We start from the raw sequence: 20,783 nt of genomic DNA, 5'->3' as shown, positions 1-20,783 counted from the left end.
AATCCTTCCTCGCAGGATGTCACTCTTTGCTGTCTCCCTTCCCATGGGAAGAGTAGCCCAAAGGGGAATGTCCATTTGTAGGGGACTTTCTTTGCTTGTAATTTCCTTGTGACTGGGCCCATCGCTCTTCTCTTTTGCAGAGTGGATGTCGCCAAGTCTTGAAACAGGCTAACCTCTGAGACATTTATTGTTATCGATCCTTGACCCCTTGCCGCCTTTACTATTTTCTCCTTCTCCTTGTATGAGGCTAGGGCCGCCAGGACGTCTCTGGGCCTATTTCCTTCTCCACTCCTCTTAGTCCCACTCTGTGCACTCTGTCAATCCGGATCTCCTCAGGAGTACTGTCCATCAACAGGGTAGCAAAGCATTGTTGGATGGTGGATTTCAACGACCCGTCTAGGGTTGCCTCTGCCAGACCTTTGATCCTGATGTTGTAACATTTCTAAGTCCTCTGCTTGTATTTCAAGATTTTGTGTGGCCAAGGCAATCTGTTCCACAAGTTCAGAGTTTTTGCAGACTTCCTTTTCAATTTCAGACAGCCCTTGTTCTGTCACTTCCACAATTAATATCCTCTCTGATTTCTTTCAGCAAGCCCTTTATCTCCCCCTACAAGCTTCCAATCTGTTGCTGACACTAAGCTGTAATTCTCTCCTCCATTCCGAGTATGCATTTTTGCAGGTCTTCTTTATTTACTGTTGTTGCCTCGGGCCTCTGTATGTCCTCCTCGTCCCAGGCTATGGTCTGCTGGACATGTTTCCGCTTTCTGCCAATATCTTTCCAACTGACTTTTCTTCGAGGGTTGCTGACCTAGGGTCTGTTAGCCCTTCGGGCCTGGCATCTGCGAGTGGAGTCTATCCTCAGGGTCTGTGCGTGTTAGGCAGAATCCTGTGCAGTTCCCTTGGGGAACACTGCAAAAAGATTAAGACTACAGGAGTAAGCAGTAAACCCAATTGGTAGCAGGCTGCACCCCCCAGATTTACCTGGTAGCTGTGGCTGAGCAGTCAGACCTCTCTCAAGAAGAGTAGGGCAGTATATAAAGTATACACAATAGGGCTAAAAACACAGTAGAGCAAACTAACACTGACCAGAGCTTTGTATCAAAAGTACATAATTATTTATTTAAAACACACTTTAGGCAATATACTAACACTCTAAATCAAAAGCAAGTTAAAACACAGTCAGGTAAAGTATACACACCTCCCTTGATAACTATTAGACAAGTCAGAGTTAAAACACTACGATTTGTTAAAACAGATGTGAGCGTGTAACCTAAATGGCACTCCAATAGTTAAGTTAAAGGGAGAGGAAGGCAGAGCACAGAAATAAAACAGGTCTCAACACTTTTAGGAGTTCTCAGCAAGGGAATAAAGGCAGTATACACAGTAGAGCCAAAGTTCATAGGCCAGGCCCACTTTAAATGTAGCAAAGCGAAATGTGCCCAGGATCACACGGTTTAAAATGCACTAAAAAGTCTTTGCAGAATGTTCAAAAGAGGCTAGGGTGATTCAAGAAGGTAAAGTTAGAAGGTCTGGGGCCAACCCAGTTGGAAAGCCAAGGATTTAAGGGTCACCTTGGGCAAAACGAAGAAAGGGAGGCCAGGCAGAACACAGTACCTTAAAGAGAGAGGAAGCTCCAGCGGTGGCAGTTGTTCCTGGCAGTGGTTGCAGTTCGTTGTTTCGACAAGGGGAAGAGAAGATCTCATGGAGGAGGAAACGTGGAGTCGATGCACTGCACAGGGATGAAACCAGCCGCGGAGTTCGTCGGTAAAAGGTGCGTTCCTTTTATTCGCAGTCAAAGTGGTGAAGCTTGGCTATCCGGCCGCCGGGGTGCTTGGCACGGGCGATTCGACCAAGAGACGTCTTTGGAAGGCGAAAGGGGAGAACTGGCTGGTGCCACCAGCTCAGAGGAAGAAGACTCGTCCAGCAGAAGATATTCTCTTGTCGTTGGGAAAGTGGTGAGTTTGTTGCAGCAGGGCTTCACCGGTGGTGTTGTCGTTGCAGATGGCTCAGCTTCTTCCCTCTTCGGATTCTTAGGTCCTGCGGCGACTTCTGAAGTTCCAGTCCCAAAGGCCCTGCTTTTATGCAGAAAAACCTCCATTCAACAGCCTAGCTGTCACTCACACATGCTAAGTGGTGAGCCAGGCGGCTCACCACTGGGCCAAATCAGAATATAGTGCGACTTGAGTTGCTAAGGCAACGCAGTCCAGGGTGCCAATTCCCTCCCCACACATCCTGTGGAACCCAGACAAGAGTGGCACAATTTGGAGGGCTTCTGTGGAGAAGCCCGCCAAAAAGTGGAACAAAGGACTCGACCTTGGTTAGAGTTACAGAGACGGACACAAACGCCATTTTAGGAAAGAGTTCTGGCAAAAAGACCCAACCGTTGATTTAATATTAAATAAATAAACCGGCGGTATCTTTAACATTGCACCAAAAAGTGGTGCGTTTAAAATCAATGGGAAAATCCCATAGGAAATATTCCGACAGAACATTTTGCGTGGTAAACACTGCTACCAGCCAGAAACTCGACAAGGGGGGACTGGACAGTACCCCCTTGAAAACAGACCCAGGGGCAATCAAATTAACCCCTTCCAGTACTTCCACAATATGATGGTTTGTACTGGTTCTGTTCACAATTTATGACTAGTAAAGTCAATGGAGACTTTACATGCCCTGGGAGACAGTAGTCAGTCCCAGGGTATGGAGTCTATGTTTGGGGGTCACTATGACTCCCCTGTGTTACTGCACTGAGGGTGCTGTGTAACACACATGAAAAACAGATGATACCCTATGGAGTAAAAGACCCCATAGCCCATATGCACACAAAGAGTCAAAGACATACCTCAAATCATGCCTAAGGGTGGGAGGAAAAGAGTCTCACTTCTAGCATGAGAAAAAAACAAACCCCAAAAATCCAACAAAGCTGCTGGGGGACTCTCTAGGTTTGGGAAATTAGCCTTATAAGAGAATTCTCCCTAACAGTGTGTCTTTCTGGTTTCCCCACTGCTCCCTCCGTTGGCTCTTGCAATCAGGACTTCACCTCCCTTCCCAACCTGTCTCCCTCAGGCTCTTTCCTTGGCCTCCCAGTCTTCTCTTATTGCTCCTGATAGGCACCCTCCTCCTGGCCTGCTTTTGGCCTGTTTTGTTCCCTCCCAGGGGTGCACCAGACCTTATTGCCTTGTTGTGTGGACTTCTTTTATCGGCTACTTCTTTGTTCACTGGGTGCCTCTGGCCTGCGTGTGGGGCTCCTACTCTTACCTCTCTGTACGAGGCTATGGGTGTTTCTTGCTACTGGTTCTCTTCTATTCTACTCCCATGGAGTTCTGTGTGGGGGCCCCTTTCCTGTTCCACAGTTGTCAGATTGTTTGGTCCGATTCCCCCTTGCCCCCCCCCAATGCTTGTGTGATGCTGTGTGCGAGTCACTTCCAGCTTGCCTAGTTTCGTTTTAGACTTCCTTTGGGGTCTCTGCTTGTGTTGTACAAGCGGGTGTCTGAGGCTCCACCAACCCTTCCTACCTTTGAAGTTCTTTGTTAGCAGCCCGGCCGTACCGTATGCTCTGCAGACGAGTAGCTGGTGCTCCTTTGGCTCCGCCTGTCTTTGATGTCTTGTCCTGCCCGTGCGGCGATGCCGCGTATCATATGGGCGAGACCGCCCGCCTTTGAGGTGTGCCGCGTATAATCTTAGCGGCTTGCCCCTTGTCTCTATTGGCCTTGCCGTCCGTACTGTGGGAACCCGGGGCGCCGCAGGGGTATGAGTCCTTTATTCTTCCTCTATTGTCCGTGTCTCCCCCGGGTCTCACCTCTGCTCTGTGTCCCTCTACATGCGCTTTCACTGCGAGGCTCTACCTCTCCCTTTCTCCAGCGCTGATGCGCCCCGCTGCCTTGCTGTTTCAGACTTACTGGATCTACAGTAGCCTCCGGCTGCTCATTTCCCGGGGCCCGCTCTCCAGCCTTATTCCTCCATTGCCTCTCTCTCTCCAGGAGCTCCCGCTTGTCAGTTTTGGCGTTGCTGTTAGTGCCCGATCTCCTGCGGGGCCGCTCTGCTTCTCAGTACCTTGTTTGGGGTTTACATGCTCTCCTGCTCTACTGTTCGCTTTGAGCTCACATTGGGAGTATTCTTCCAGCTATTGTTGCTGTGCTTCACTTTCTTGCCATAATCTATCGGCTTCCACAATCCTATTCTGCTTAATTGTTCTGCTTGCTGCAGTCCAGCAGGGAGCTCACTGGAGTGCAACTTCACTCCTCAGCGGCCATCTTGGAATCGATCAGTTTCACTATTTTCATCTTATGATCGATTTTGGAGGGAATTATCTGGAAGAAGGTCCTTGTTTTGCCTAAATCAATACCAATCCAGGTTGTAAGATACAAACTAGGCCCGTTGTCTTTATGCGCTATGTTGTGTTGGAACTTTGGCCTTGTTTCGGAAGTGTATACTGGAAAACGTGCCTCCTATGTTACACATTTTGAAAGCTGCTCTGGATAGTGGCAGAGAGTGAGTGATCAAATCTTTATTCGGAAATATGAATTCCCAAAGAACAATTAAAATGTTACAACAATAAAAACATTTAGATACAGTCAAAATAATGTAATCCATGGAAGTAAACTAGAATCATTTATCAGTACATAAAATTTGCCTACGTAACGTAAGTGCCCGTTCAGTATACAAATATGTCATGATTCCTGCCCCTCATGTCCCAGCCCTCAAAGATGTCAGGCTGGAGCCAGGCTACGATCACCTACATGGCCCTCAAGGGCCTCTCCATCCCTCCAAAGACCCACTTGGAGTCAGACTTGGCGCTTGTGGCACCATACTCACTCACTCCTATAGGATAACATTGGGGATTGGACTTGTAGTGCATTGATGGGGAAAAATGGATGCCCCCCACATATTTCCGTTCCCTGAACTGCATGTGCAGTCTAGTCTTTTGGATGTGGTTTAGCCCAGAGACACCTGGGATACCCAGAGAGTATTTAAGCTACGCCCAGGCTGAGAAACATGCTTTGTGTTTTCTGCACCTGCAGCGTGACACTCACTGTGTTCGGATCGGTCTTCAGTAGGCCTGCATCTTTCTTCTGCGCTCAACTCCTGCAAGAACAAGAACACCGTTAGGAACAGCCTTACCTTGCGGCGCTTCTGCCCATCATTCATCGCTCCTTCTGTTCTGCGGGTGTTAGGCAGAAACCTGTGCAGTTCCTTAAGGGACCACTGCAAAAGGCTTAAGACTACAGGTGTTGGCGGTAAACCCAATTGGTAGCAGTCTGTACCACCCAGATTTACCTGGTAGCTGTGGCTGAGCAGCCAGTCTTCTCTCAAGAAGAGTTAGACAGTATATAGAGTATACAAGATAGGTACCAAAATACAGTAGCACAAGCAAACACTGACCAGAGCTTTGGTATCAAGTATATAATTATTTATTTAAAGACACACTTAGAAACACTCTAGCACTATTATTATAAGCAAGTTCAAAAACACAGTCACTATTAATATATGTACATTCCTTATTAGACAAGTCTTAGTTAACACCACTTATTTCCAGACAGAGGTGAGCGCTTAACTAAAGATGGCACTCCAAAAAGTTAAAGAAAAAGGGAGGGAAAAGGCAGAAATTAGGAACAGCACACAACACAATACTTTAGAAGCACTCAGCAAGGCAGGAAATCAAAGTCTACTTGTGAGCAAAAAGTTCAGAGGCCAGGCTCCCTCTTGGAGAGGGTAGAACACCAATGCGCCCAAGATCACACAGTTTAAAAGGCTTGAAAAGTCTTGCAGAGAGTTTAAAAAGGGATCAGTTCAGCTCAGAAAAGTTCAGTTAGCCAGCCTAGAGCCAACCCAAGTGGTAAGTTGAGGATTTACGAGACACCCCACACAGACCGTTGCGAGGGAGGCCAGGCGGACACTGTACCTTGAAAGTGGAGAGAATCCTCCAGCGGGGGCAGTTGTTCCTGGCAGTGGATGCAAGTCGCGGCGTCGTCCAGAGGAAGAGATGATCTCGACGTGGAGGAAAGCTGAAGGTCGTTGCACTGCCAGGGAAGAAACCAGCCGCGGAGTTCTCCGGTAAAAAGGTACTACCCTTTTATTTGTGGTAGTGGAAAAACATGGTATCCCGGTTGCTGGGGTGCTTGGCACAGGCAAGGCGGCCACGGGATGATCCGGGAAGGCGAAAAGGCGGGCAAACTGGTTATCCCCACCAGTCAAAGGAAGAAGACTCTTCGGGATGAAGATCTCCTCTGTCGTTGGAAGAAGTGGTGAGTTGGTTCAGCAGGGCTCCACCGGTGGTGTCGTCGTTGCAGGTCGGCTTAGCTTCTCCCTCTTCGGATTCTTTGGTCCTGTGGCGACGTCTGAAGTCCCAGTCCCCAAAGCCCTGCTTTTATGCAGAAAACCCCCATTCATCAGGCCTAGTTGTCACTCAAACATGCCAAGTGGTGAGCCGGGCGGCTCACCACTGGGCCAATCACACAAGAGTGCGACTTGAGTTGCCGAGGCAACTCAGTCCAGGGTGCCTAAACCCCCTCCCGCACCCCCTGTGGTACCCAGACAGAGTGGCACCAATTTTGGAGGCTTCTGTGGAGAAGCCCGCCAAAAAGTGGAACAAAGGGCTCGACTTGGGTTGGAGTCACAGAAGCGAACACAAACGCCATTTTGGAACCGAATTCTGGCAAAAAATACCAACCGGTGAATTAATATTAAATAAATAAACCAGCGGTATGTTTGAGGCTATGTTAAAAAGTATTAGCCTCGAACAATGGGAAAATCCCATAGGAATATATTTGCGGTTGAATATAAAAAGTAGTATCCACTGCCACCAGCCAAAACTCGCTCAGGGGGGACTGGACAGTGCCCCCTCGAACAACAGACCCAGGGACAATCGAATTGCCCCTACCAGTGCGCCCACAATATGATGGTTTCTACTGGTTCTGTTCACAATTTAGGACTAGTAAAGCCAATGGTGACTTTACATGCCCTGGGAGACAGTAGTCAGTCCCAGGGTACGGAGTCTATGTTTGGGGGTCACTACGACACCCCAGTGTTACGGCACGGAGGGTGCTGTGTAACACACATACCAAAAACACATGAAGCCCTATGGAGTAAAAGACCCCATAGCCAATAAAACACATTCCAAAGTCAAAAGATTTCTCAAATCATGTCTAAGAGTGGGAGAAAAAGTCTCACTCTTAGCAGGAGAAAAAATAAACCCCAAAAATCCAGCAAAGCTGCTGGGGGACTCACTACGTTTGGGAAATTAGCCTTAACAGAGAATTCTCCCTAACACTGGGCATCTTTGGCGGTATCATTCCCATCCCAGCACGCCGCTTCCTAAGGAAAAGGGAAAAGAACAGAAAAAAGGCATTAGTAAGCATTCAGCAAATCTTCGCTTATTTTTAAAGACTGTACGAGCTTCAAACGCTTACCTGAATCCCAGCCGCTCTGGGGGAACTCTGTCTCCAGAACTTCTCATCCATCTGCAAGAGGGAAAAGACACTCTAGGTTAGCGTGGAAACATCTAGAGGCGCCGCATACCGCGCTTACTCACCGCATTTCTTCTTCATAACCGGCATCCACGCTGAAAACGTCGCAGCACCTAAAAGACACAGAAAAAGAACTCAGTTCAATACAAATACGAAAGGGTCGCATTGTGCATCGCGCTCTCACTCACCTTCAGCGCTACTCATCTAAGCAGCACGTTGCCATCCCCGGACGCCGGCCATCATCTAAGGAAGGAAAGGAACGAAGTTAGAGAACTGTTCAAAAGACTCATTATACTTACCTGTCAGACTCTTGCCAGTGAAGTAACTAGGCACCAACGACCCCGCATCAAACAACGCGCCCCTGCGCTGAAAGCAGGACAGAGAGCACACTTTCCAAGAAAACAAGGTGAGCTGTGGATCGAAGGGAAGGGTTGGACCCCGGGGAAGAAGGGGTTCAAGCACACAGAGACAATAGGGAGTTAAACTCTACCAATCCTGTGTTTTAGGCCCAGTCTCCAGTCGAGTAGACTCCAGGGAAGGGTTCGAGGTCGTAAGAGGTCAGAACAGGCTGAGTGACGTCCCCGTGGATACCAGGTGAGCGTTACAAAATACACTATGGGTCGTCGGCAAATCTGGGGCTGATAATAAAAACATAAGTGCTAATTTCACATGTCTGATGTTGAAGGTGCTTAGTGCTGGATTATAAAAATCTTTCTTAGATTTGTTAGGGTGGGACAAAAAAAAAAAAAAAGAAACATCATTTTTGTCACTCTCACAGCTAGGACAGTTTCTCCACACAGTGCAATTTGTTAGTCAAGAGGGCACCCTTTCTCCAATGAGATTGGCTTTTAGAGCCATAATAACGTCTCTTTCCCTTGGGGTGACAAACCATTGGACATATGCTGGCCTTGCCTTTTTAAAGGCAACATTACGGTAATAAAATTGGACACTTTGTTTTTCAAGTCATTTTTTGTTCCTTATTCTTTCTCTTTGAGGGTAGAAGGCCTCCATTAGCTCTCCCTTAGTGGAGTTATCCACCACTCCTATCCGCAACTCATCACTAAACAAATAACCAAGACCAACCTCTTGTAGAGAAGATTTTATATATTTTAACCAAGGTGAGGCAATCCAAGAATGTGTGGCCATGAGATCCTTCACTAGGGCCCATTGGGGCCTCTCCCACAGGCGCAGCCATAAATCAACTGTTGTATTGCTATACAGTATTCTATATAAGCCAGCGCAAGTTCTTTGTGTAGTAGGTGCCCTGGGAAGCCCTGTGGTAAACCCATGATGTTCCTTAGGAATTTGTTTTCAGTTATTTTATGTTGTAGTTTAATTTGATAGTGACCCCACACAGCCGCATGTTAACAGCAGTGTTGATTTAGCCACGTACATTCGCAATCCATGGACATTCCACCCGGTTTTGCCCCAAATCTCAGGATTGAGTCGTTTATTTGTGATGCCTTTGTAGTTTGCTGCTTTATGTGTGGTGACCAGCCCAAATCACTAGAGACCGTCACCCCAAGATAGCAAAACGACTTGACCCACTCAAGACTTTTCCTTACCAGTATGGCGTTGCCCCGTGGTTTACTATTGCCAACAAATATAAGCTTCAACTTCACTACGTTAATTGCTAAACCTCTACTTCTCATATAATCAGCAAACCCATTTATCAATTTTTGTAGGATGTGTTTTGTTCTAGTCATTAGGACTGCATCATCTGCATAAGAAAATGCACAAACCCTTTGTTTAGCTATCCTTGGGACATCGCTCACCAAGTCAGCTAGGATATTTGGTAGTGAGTTTACATAGAGATTGAAAATGAATGAGGCCAGGACACAACCCTGTCGCACTCCACATGGGAGATCATGAATGCCTGTGTTTCTTGGCTCTAATTTCCGTGTCTTACCTTTGCTGTCAGGTTACTGTGCATATGGACTAAGATATTTAACATCTCGCCCGGCATTCCCATGGAGTGCAATACACTCCAGAGTTTGCAGTGATCAACGAAATCAAAAGCGGCAGAGAGGTCGATGAATACTAGGTAGATCGTGCCTTTATTGGTATGCACATATTTATCCAGAACCAAGCCCAGGTTTACAATCTGGTCAACTGTTCCAATTCCCTCTCTGCAGAGAAGGGATTTTAGTTGAATGGAGGGAGGCTTACACAGGTCTGTTGGTTAAATTAAACTAGACTGAGGACGACCTGGTCGCAAATCCTGAAAAGATGAAGGTAAAATTGTGTAAGGAGGACTGGATCTCCAAACACAGGAACAGGCAAAACAGTTCAAACTCTACTACCACTTTATTCATGAAGTAAAACCATACAACTTGGTGCCTAAATACTTGTGTAAAATCCCAAATAGTTATTATTGCGCATAAACTTATATTTGACAAAAGAGGTTTTAGCTTTGCGTGCAGGAGTTGGAGAGAAAGAACTTGCCTGTAGATATTGTAAAAAAAGGAATGAGACCAAAACATTAAAGCAGATTTTTCTATTTTGCCCAAGATTAACGTCTTTGAGAACCTTGTATTTTGGGAGTTTTCTTGCAGAAGTCAGCACTTTATCTCTGGAGGATGGGTGGGTTATTTTAGTAAGTGGGGATAATACTGGTTTTAGCGACTAACATTTTTGGACTGAATTTTTAAAAGAAGTGATGTCTGCTGCTAGAATTTAATATTGGAAACTATACCGTGATTATAGCAGATTTGATGTTATAGGTGATGATTATTTTAGTTTGTGGTTTTATTAAGTAAAAAAAGTGTATGTTGTTGATTGCTAAAAAGGTTTGTAATCATCCAAATGCAAAATAAAAAATAATAATGATATATCTATCCATTTATTGTGTGGAGGGGTACATTTTAAATATACCTGCATGTGTCACACAGATTGTTTGATATTTCAAGAATTAGATAAAGTTTGGTAAAAGGAAAAGAATTTGCACACAGAAAAAACAAAACTCTTCTAAGTCTCTTTGTGCATTGTGGCATGGATTGAAATTCTACTTTGCAGGAATCTCTTTTGCTGGATGCATCAGTGTGGGCCACTTCATCCAACTAAACAGTATGACTCCGCTTAAAAATTGCATGGGGTTTACAATACGTTTTTGAAATATGAACCTGGAAATTTCAGCTCCCTGATGTTTTAAAAAAATATGAATTCCATGATCCCTCACTGGTGGCTAGGACACACGCGATGTGTAGTACAAAACATGGAGAGACAAAGATTGCAGACCTCAGAGGTTTGTGGAAAGAGCCAAATATATTGTGAAGAGATTTTCATCAACAAGATTTGCATGAGAAATGTTTGATCATTTGGCAACCATTGCCAGGCTACAGGCCAACATCTGGAGTGGAAAATCAACACCAGAAATGGGGGATGCTATTGAAATACATACTGTACTGAGTTGAAATCTAAATTTGAAAAACGTGCAATTCAGAAACACAATCAAACATTACTGTACAAAATAGCGGTTAGTATGATACAGTCTGTTACACTGATTATACACTCCCCAGTTTTAGTTAAGAAGCGTATCCTTTATCACCTATCTTTGTGACCATATGAATTTGACATCATTGTTATACTTGTAACACTACAGAGTATGCTATTAACATAAAACAACTACCAAATAAAGCTACCTTTGCTGTCATTAAAGACACCGCTTTTGGATCCGGTAAAGTGCTTGGAATGCTGCTACACAATTGCCACATGAACCTAGAATTGCAAAGCAGTAATTGTATTAGAAATGCTAAGAAACACAGAGACGTCAATTTTAAATTAAAAGGCGTTTGTTTACATGGCTCAAACTCACCCAAAATATGTATGCTCAAAAATGTTCTTGTCTTGAAGAAACTGCATGTTATCATGCCAAATCCACTAAAGAAAAAAAGATTAGATGAGGAAATGTAACTATTTCATGAGATTCTCTCATGATTTCTCCCCGAACTTTAATTGTGTCAGTATAATGTATTCAAATAAAAACACAAAATGACCTTCACATAGGACCTCAACAGTTTGAATAACAGATATATTCTAGGCAACTTTGGTAGAAAGAGTGGTATGCTTTGAGAGAACAGTACATGATGGAAAACATCAAGTAAAATCTTCCGTACCATGTAAAACAATTTTAAGAGGTCAGAGATATATTTTACTGAAGACAAACCGCTTTATTGCATTTCCCACAATACATACATTTTAAAAAGTAAACAAAGCACAACATGTTAAACATTAGTATAAGTAACGTTCACATTAAGAAATACTTTAGAGGGGTGTGGCTAGCCAAGAAACATGCTCTCTCGGCGAGTGCCGGCCCCCGTATCCTTTCAGAGGCCCTTTACCTCCTTCGTGGGACTCCAAGACTTCTCCTAAGCAAGGATATGGGAAGCGGAAGGCAGAGAGAATCCCCCCTGCAGTGGAAACGCTGGGAAACCACTGCTGAGCGAGATCATCAAAGAAGGAATAAGTAGCAGGGATTTGCAAACCAAGATGGCGGACGGAACGTTGAATGAACTTGAATGAGTGCTGGCAAACTATGACGAAGCAATAGCCCAGCTATGGCTCGAAAGATGCAACAGCTATGAGCAGCAAGACGCTGAAGGCTGAACAGAGAGCGAAACGCGCCCCCACCGGTAAACTGCAGCAAGCAAAAGGAAGGAGGGTGAAGTGCACGCCCCATTGATTCCACGCGCACCTTAAGTTTAGATTGGAGTCCAATCTTCTGGTATTTCGCAAAAAACTCAAAACAGAGTTATTTAAGTAAACCCATGTCTAGGCCACTCTGAATCAGTTATCTGGTTTAATTATGTCTTTTGTCCCGTCTCCTCCTTGGGCTCCTTCCTGAGCTTTGTATATGTCTTATTGTAAGCGCCCCGATGCCTGCGGGCAGTCGGCACTATATAAATATATAAAATAAAATAAAAAAATAAGTATGTATGAATGTGCGAGATGCTAACCCGAAACGGGAAATATATACAGCACTAGAGAGAGGCCATTAATACCGAGGGCATAACAAAGGAATCGGGAGAAGGCAAGAGGAGGAAGACGTACCCCTGATGGGACGGTAAAAGCATGTATGAACACCTGCGCTGTAGCGCGAGTGAAAACAGGGACTGCAAAGGGAGGTCCATTGATATAGCAAGTGGGACCGGCCGGTGACCAGTACACAGGAGGAGCTAAAGAATACATGCAACAGACAATGCAATACATCTATGAAACCCTGAGCCTTAAGTAATTGTCAAGTCAATGCATGAGAGCGACCTGAAAAGAGACCGGGCCGCCCAATCTATGGTACAGGACTGTAGTCGCTTGCAATAAAACAGACACTATCTAGAAGGCTATATACAACCGAGAACAAGAGCTGAATACCCCCAGCACAACCTACAGTACTGAAGCACAGGCAACCATGGACATAAGCGACACATCCCCCTTTCCAGTTCACCTGGACTCCAGGGGAAAGTAAACACTGGAGACCACACGCAACAGGGGATACTAAGCAGGGAAGAGAGCACGCAAGCAGAGATACTGCAGGTATTCAATGGGAATCCCTCGCACGAAATGGCAAAGAATACTAATAAAGTTAAAAACCTTGTCTCACGGGAAATTAAAATTATGATACAGAACTAAGAACACACCAAAAAACAGATACAAACCCCAGTGCAAATTCATGCACCTGTGAGCCCAAACTGGCCAGCAGAAACAGAAGACCCACCCACAAGAAGATCAGATCTACAGGATATGCTTGCAGAAATCAAAAAAGAAATTTAAGACTGCGCCATAGGCCTCACCAAATCCAATGCAGAGTTGAGCAAACAGGTGTCTATGATCGAACATAGAGTGGAGGAGACCGAAACAACTATGCGACCTTAGTATATGAACAGGGGGAACGGTCTAAACAGCTGGAAGCTGTAGAACAACAAATGGATTGGGTGGTGGCCAGACAAGAGGATAGCGAAAATCGATCAAGGAGGAATAACATAAGACTCAAAGGCATACAGAAGACAATCCCGGAAGCAGACTTACAAGGACACGTCCAAACACTGTTTCAACAAGTCCTGGGAGAGGCAGGAGGAGTACCCATCATCCTGGATAGGACCCATAGGATATACAACTCCTATAAACAAAAGAATTACCTGACCCCAAATGTGATTACAAGAGTGCACTTTTACCAGGTAAAAGAATGAATAATGAGGGCGGTCAGGAATCAGGAAACCATTAAATATAAAGGCGAGCGCATCACATTCTACCAGGACATGGCACAAGCAACACTACAGAGACGCAAGAAACTCTGACTGGTTACAGGCTGGCAACGCAAGAAAGGAATCAAATATAGATGGTCCTTCCCATGCGGGATACGATTTGAATACCAGGATAAAGACAACCACATCACAAAGGAGGAAGAAATGACGGAACTGATGGGCACGGATGACTCCGCTAGATCATGCGACTCACGAATGGAGGAGGACTCAGAACATCGGACAAATCGCACAATCAGGAAAGACGGGTGACAACAGGGGTGCCCTTATACGAAGGGGAGAGGAAGAGGTGCGAAACAAAGAGGGGATACCTGAATGGATAAGGAGAAATGATGGTGAAAACACAAGTAAGCCAGAATAGAGATGAGGCATAAGAAGAATAGTATGGTCGACAATGAAACGAGATGTGTTGGAGGGGGAGGGTTTCGCAGGACTGGATAGAGGCCCTATCGGTCTGGTTAGATGGACCTTACAGTTGAACGGATATAATGTATGAAAAACACGAATTGGGAATGTTTGAAATGTTGGGGGGAATAAGTTAAGTTACATAGGTTATATAGGGGTAGCGAGGGGGAACGACAGGACGCATATCGCAATATGGGAGAAATGGAATGAGATAAAGCAGACACATACTAGAGGATGGCACAAGAGGGACCATGGCTGATATAAACGCAATAAACATTGTAACCCTGAACACACAGGGCATGAACTCACCAATGAAAAGGCGCGCCATACTAAAACGACTGAGGGATCTGCAGGCCTCCAAAATACTTTACAGGAGACCCACCTACAAGCTATAGACGAGAAGAGAATGTCACACTACATGTTTTCTACCCAATATTTTGCAACGAGTGGGACCAAAACTAGAGGGGTGGCAATCCTGCTGGGGGCCTCATTAACATTTAAGAAATAGTTCTGCTATAAAGATCCAGAAGGGAGATTCCTGGTCCTTAAAGGCATATTGGGGACTCAGATGTTTACTCTAATAGCACTATATAGTCCAAATAACAAACAAGATACATTCCTGAGCGCAGTCCTACAGAAAATAGCTTGATGGTGTGAGGGCCAAGTAATAGCTGGAGGAGATCTCAATTCCGTTATGGACCCCAACTTGGACAAGACGCTTCCCCCTCCAATAATGACCAAAGAAACCCGACAAGCATTGGGGAAATTCTTCTGCGATCTTAATTTGATTGAAACTTGGAGGTTCTTCCACATCAATGAAAGGGAATATACACACTATTCGGCGGTCCACAAGGGTTATTCATGTATAGACATGGTGTTAGTTTCAGCTACCCTAATACCCCAAGTAATGGACATAAACATAGGTATAAAATACCTCTCGGACCATGCCCCAGTACTAGTTCAAATAGAAGTTCAACCAGATAGAAAACCAGGTAAAAAACAATGGAGACTAAAATTAATTCTAAAAGATATAGCACTTCGAACCCACATAGAACAAACAATAACTACTTTAAAGAAAATTATACTGTAGAGGTGGACTGGAGAGTGGTATGGGATCCTGCAAAGGCAGTAATGAGGGGGGAATTTATATCACAAGCAGCTATATATGCCAAGAATAGAGAGGTCACCAAAATCAAGTTAGAGAAAGAAATACAAAAAGGAGAAACGCAACATAAAATCAAACAAACACGGAATTCATTGCAGGATTTGCGATAACTGTCGTAAATCTCCCTCCGTCTCACCTGGGATCGCTTCTTGCTCTGTTCCGCGGGAGGATTCCTCTTGTGGACGGATCAGGTCTTGTATAGACTCGCTCGAGTCTCGTCCGGCTGCAGAGCGTGTTCAGAGTTCCGGGAAAGCCGCTGTTCCAGGATGTCCAGGAAAGTAGGTAGCGGTCGCTAAGAATGGGGATTCCAGGAGTCGAATAGAGGGAAAGGGAGAAGGAAGGAGGAAGGAAACCAGGATCTTGGATAGAAGATGCCGAACAGCACACACACGTCAAGTCACTACCTAATAATAGCGTTGAGACGCGCGGGGCCGCAGGGGCGTGGCCAATTTATAGGACGTGCCGTGTGCGATGTGAAAGCTGGTGTGAGGCAAGTCGCTTGTTGCGGCCATGTTGGGAGTAACAAGGAATACAAGCCCCAGCGCGATAAGGACCAGGAGGTCCAGAAAGGGCAAGTTCTATGGGTCATGACAGCATGCCTCCTCCGAAGACCTGTTCTACCAGGTTTGCCTGGGTGTATGAGATGGAATCTTCTAAGCAGTCAAGGGGTATTTAAGTTAGAAACTGGTTCCCAGGTTCTCTCGCTAGGAGGGTATCCTTTCCATTCAACCAGGTACTGAAGTCGACCCCGTTTATACCTGGAATCGCATATTCGGGACACTTCATATTCTAGCTGATCATTCACAACAACACGACTAGGTCTGCAGGATTTTCAGGAGGATTGGAAGTAAGGTTTCAATAGGGAGGTGTGAAAGACTGGGTGTATTTTCTTCCAGGAATCGGGTAGCTTGAGTCAGAATGAGACAGGATTGACAACTTCCTTTATGGAAAATGGTCCATAGTACCGAGGAGCCAATTTGTTTGGCCGTAGATGTCGGGGTAATAGTTTCGAGGACAACCAGACTTGATCACCAACAGATTAAGAGGGCGCTGGTCTTCTCTTGGAATCATCAAAGAGCTTAGTGTGTGTTTGGGCCTCTTTCAATTGTTCCTTGGCTTCCTTGTGAATGTTGATGAGAGTCTGTATCCGAGAGTCGAGAGTAGGTACTGGAGTGGGATGTGGAAGAACAGAGGTAAAATGCACGGGTGAAAACCTTGACTGCAATAGAAAGGGCTGACCTTGAGTGCTGAGTGGTCGGAATTGTTGTAGTCAAACTTGGCCAGGGGTATGAGGAGAGACCAGTCATCCTGAACCTTGGTGGCAAAACAACGAAGATATTGCTCCAGAGTTTGATTTACATGTTCCGTGGCTCTGTTGGTTTGTGGGTGATAACCTGATGAGAGAGCGCGTTGGATCCCTAGAATACGACAGAGATGTTTCCAGAATTGTGAGACATATTGAGGCCCTCGGTCCGATATGATCTTGGAAGGAAGTCCATGGAGACGGAAAATATGTTCCAGGAAGATTCCAGCAAGTTCTGATGAGGATGGTAGTTTATACAAAGGTGTGAAATGAGCCATATGGGTGAACAAGTCTATGGTTACCATGATGGTCGTGTACCCTCGGGAAGGTGGTAACTCCACAATGAAGTCTGTAGCAATAAACTCCCATGGTCTTGTTGGCAGCGATGGTTGGAGTAGAAGACCCACCGGTCTCTTGTTATCATGTTTGTTTTGATTGCAGACAGTACAAGCCTTGACGTACTGTTGTACGTCGGTCTTCATTTGAGGCCACCAAAACTGTCTTTGTATAAGACGGAGAGTGTTAGTTATACCACGATGACCGGAGTGAGGGGTATCATGGTAGAGGTTTATTACCTTGTATTGTAATTTCTGCGTAGGAATGACCAGTGCATTGTCCTTGAATAGATATTCTTCCTTGACTCTTGGATTCCATGGATTCTTCCTTGAAATTTCCTTCCAGAGGTCAGAGGACTGGGTTTGCGCTCAGATTTCTTCAAAGAGGTTGATTGCTTGAGCTACAAAGATAGTTTGAGGAAACATCTTAGGATAGGCCTTGTCCTCAGTGGCTGCGTAGTCTGGACGTCGAGATAAGGCATCAGCAATCATGTTTTGTGATCCGGGAACGTGAGTGATTTGGAACTGGTATTGGGCAAAGAAGTAGGCCCAATGGGCCTGACGATTGTTTCTGCACTCCAAAGACTGTAGGATTTGGAGATTCCGATGATCTGTGTGGACCTGAACTGGATATCTAGCACCCAGAAGTAAATGTCGCCATTCAGTGAAGGCTTGGCGGATAGCCAAGAGTTCCTTTTCCAGGACGGAATACTGAGTCTCACTGGTGGTCAGGGTTCTTGAAAGGTAAGCAATGGGGTGTTCCAGTCCTTCCTCAAGTTCTTGTTTCAAGACCGGCCATATGGCATAGTTAGAGGCATCCGTTTCCACTAGAAATGGGCGATTTGTGTTGGGCTGGGTCAGGATGGGGGCTTGTGTGAACTCTGTCTTCAATCGTTGGAATGCTTGATCTTGCGATGTAGACCAGATAAAGGGGGTGTCCTTCTTCAATAGAGCTACGATCGGCTTAACAATCTCAGAAAAGGTAGAAATAAACTTCTGGTAGAAGTTGGCCAGCCCCAGGAAGGAATGCACCTGTTTCACAGAAGTGGGAGCGGGCCAAGCCAGTATGGCCTTTACCTTCGAAGGGTCCATGCCAATTCCTTCTGGGCTAAGGATGAATCCTAGGTAGTGAACAGAAGTAACGTGGAACAAGCATTTTTCGGGTTTGGCTAGCAGTTTGTTTTCATAAAGTCGTTGTAGTACTGCCTATACGTGTTCTTCATGTTTTAGAGGATCTTTGGAAAAAATTAATATGTCATCCAGATAGACAATGACGAAGAGGAACAACATATCAAAGAACACCCTGTCCATAAAACGCTGAAAGACTGCGGGAGCATTGGCTAGTCCAAAAGGCATGACTAGGTATTCAAAGTGACCAAAGAGTGTTCTAAAGGCTGTCTTCCATTCGTCCCCTTCCCGGATTCGAATTAAATGGTAGGCACCCCGGAGATCCAGCTTCGTGAAAATTACGGCTCCTCTCGCAGCTTCCAGGATATCCGAAATCAGGGGCAGTGGGTATCGATATTTGAGCGTGCATTGGTTTAAGCCTCGATAGTCGAGGCAAGGCCGGAGTTCCTTGGTGTCTTTCTTGGGAACGAAGAACAACGAAGCACCCGCTGGAGATTGAGGGTCTTATGGTGCCGTTTTCAAGATTGGTGTCGAGGTATTCCCGAAGGGCCTTTTTCTCAGGTTCGGAAAGGATGAACATTCGGCCGAAGGGAATTACAGCTGATGGATCTGTATCTATGGCACAGTCTTCAGGACTGTGAGGGGGTAATGCTTGGACTATGGCGGTAGAAAATACATCAGTAAACTCCTAATAGGACTCTGGAACTTGTATGATATTGGAAACCATGAGCAGTGTTTCTTGGTCTCTTGGGGGTTCTTTAGGAGCTATCGGGGAAGGGTCCAGGGATAGGCAGTGGGACATACAGAACTCTGAGCCCAGGAATAATGATCCTGCTGTCCAATTGATATACGGATTGTGCTTTTGTAATCAGGGCATACCCAAAACCATGGGGTAATGGGCTGACTTAATGATGTCGAATGTAATCCGCTCTTGATGATGATTTATGGAAAGCTGATCTCTTTAGTCTGCAGGCTTATGGGTCCTGAAGAGAGGGGTCTTCCGTCAATTGCTTCCCTGGCTGCATGGTGTTTCGTGTCTCGTACGGAATATGATGACTAACAACCCAGTCTTGATCAATAAAAATTCTCATAGCTCCGCAATCCACCAAGGCCAGAATGGGATAGGTCTTGTCTTTGGAGGGCGAGTGGAAGGCCTGTAGTATCACCAAACTATTTTGTCCAGGAGAGTTCAAGGATGGAATTGATGTGGAGCAAACATCTCTCTCCCGACACCTCGCTCCATCTAGGGTCAGGAGCTGGCGTTTCCCGAACGCCGTGGAGGGGCTAGAGGGGAAATAGGCCCACGGAAGGCTCCGATTTGCATGGGTTCCGGATCTGTGTCAGGGGTTGGTTCAGAATTGATTTTAACAGAGGTCTCAAGGGAATTCTTTTGAAAAGGTGTCTTGGTCTTTCTCCTTTCAGCCTTTCTTTCCTGGATTCGAAAGTTTATCTGCAGAGCTAGATCCATAAGAGCCTGGAAGGAACTAGGACGAGCCACCCGGGCTAATTCATCCTTAATGTCCTCGTTTAGACCCTTGCGAAATAGAGTGAAACTTGCTTCAGAGGACCAATATGCTTCCTTGACCAGTTGTTTGAATCTAGTAACGTATGTTAGCATATCCTGGGTACCCTGTCGGAAATCAAGTAAGCGTTCTTGAGCACTAAAGACCTGTTCTGGGCGGTCGAACATAGTCTTGAGTGCCTGAATGAATCCATCAGAATCATCCAGGAGGGCATCCCCTGAGTTGACTAAGGGCGTAGCCAAGGTTAACTAGTTCCCTGTGAGTGTGAGATAATGAAGCCCACCTTCGCCCTAGAAGTTGAAAAATAATAGGGCTTAAAGGTAAAATGCACCAAGCAGGAATCCAGGAATCCACAGAAGGATTTTGCCGATCCATCATATTTGTCCACCACTCCACCAAGTAACACACTGCCCTTGTTAGCGGGGTCGCGAGACAAAACTAGCTGCTTTAGAACAGCATTCTCAGCCTTTAAGTTCTGTACTTCAGTTGTGAGCTCTTGCATGCCACGCATAAGGTCCTGGACTGCTTTCTCCATAGCAGTATCAGTGTCGGTCGTTTGGCGCCTCAAACTGTCGTAAATCTCCCCCGTCTCACCTGGGATCGCTTCTTGCTCTGTTCCGCGGGAGGATTCCTCTTGTGGATGGACCGGGTCTTGTATAGACTCGCTCGAGTCTCGTTCGGCTGCAGAGCGCGTTCAGAGTTTCGGGAAAGCCGCTGTTCCAGGATGTCCAGGAAAGTAGGTAGCGGTCACTAAGCATGGGGATTCCAGGAGTCGAATAGAGGGAAAGGGAGAAGGAAGGAGGAAGGAAACCAGGATCTTGGATAGAAGATTCGCCGGACAGCACACATACATCAAGTCACTACCTAATGATAGCGTTGAGACGCGCGGGGCCACGGGGCGTGGCCAATTTATAGGACGTGCCGTGTGCGACGTGAAAGCTGGTGTGAGGCAAGTCACTTGTTGCGGCCATGTTGGGAGTAACAAGGAATACAAGCCCCGGCGCAATAAGGACCAGGAGGTCCAGAAGGGGCAAGTTCTATGGGTCATGACAATAACTTAGGGCCCAAATGGAAGCTCATGTAGCAGAACGGTCGGCACAGTCACTGTTGAACACCAAACAAATTTACTACACTCAGGGAGGCAAGGGCAGTCCATTACTAGCGCCAACATTACGGAAAAATACAGCCCGTAATCATATTACACA

At 45.8% G+C, this 20,783-nt stretch overlaps 1 protein-coding gene across 1 annotated transcript in view; it reads right to left on the bottom strand.

Moving 5' to 3' along the window:
• USP34 (ubiquitin specific peptidase 34) overlaps positions 1 to 20,783 on the bottom strand; it is a 3,618,222-nt gene that overhangs the window by 1,019,578 nt on the left and 2,577,861 nt on the right. The window contains exons 53-54 of the mRNA XM_069608012.1: positions 11,280 to 11,344; positions 11,107 to 11,182 (exon numbers count right to left, since the gene is read on the bottom strand). Coding sequence (XP_069464113.1) covers positions 11,107 to 11,182; positions 11,280 to 11,344 — 141 coding nt within the window. The remainder of the gene's footprint in view (positions 1 to 11,106; positions 11,183 to 11,279; positions 11,345 to 20,783) is intronic.

The sequence above is a fragment of the Ambystoma mexicanum genome, chromosome 4q (assembly GCF_040938575.1).
Source record: "Ambystoma mexicanum isolate Mex_15411 chromosome 4q, UKY_AmexF1_1, whole genome shotgun sequence".
In the NCBI taxonomy this organism is placed as follows: domain Eukaryota; kingdom Metazoa; phylum Chordata; class Amphibia; order Caudata; family Ambystomatidae; genus Ambystoma; species Ambystoma mexicanum.
The sequence above is the reverse complement of the archived record's forward strand: the minus strand, read 5'-3'. Positions and strand labels throughout refer to the sequence as shown.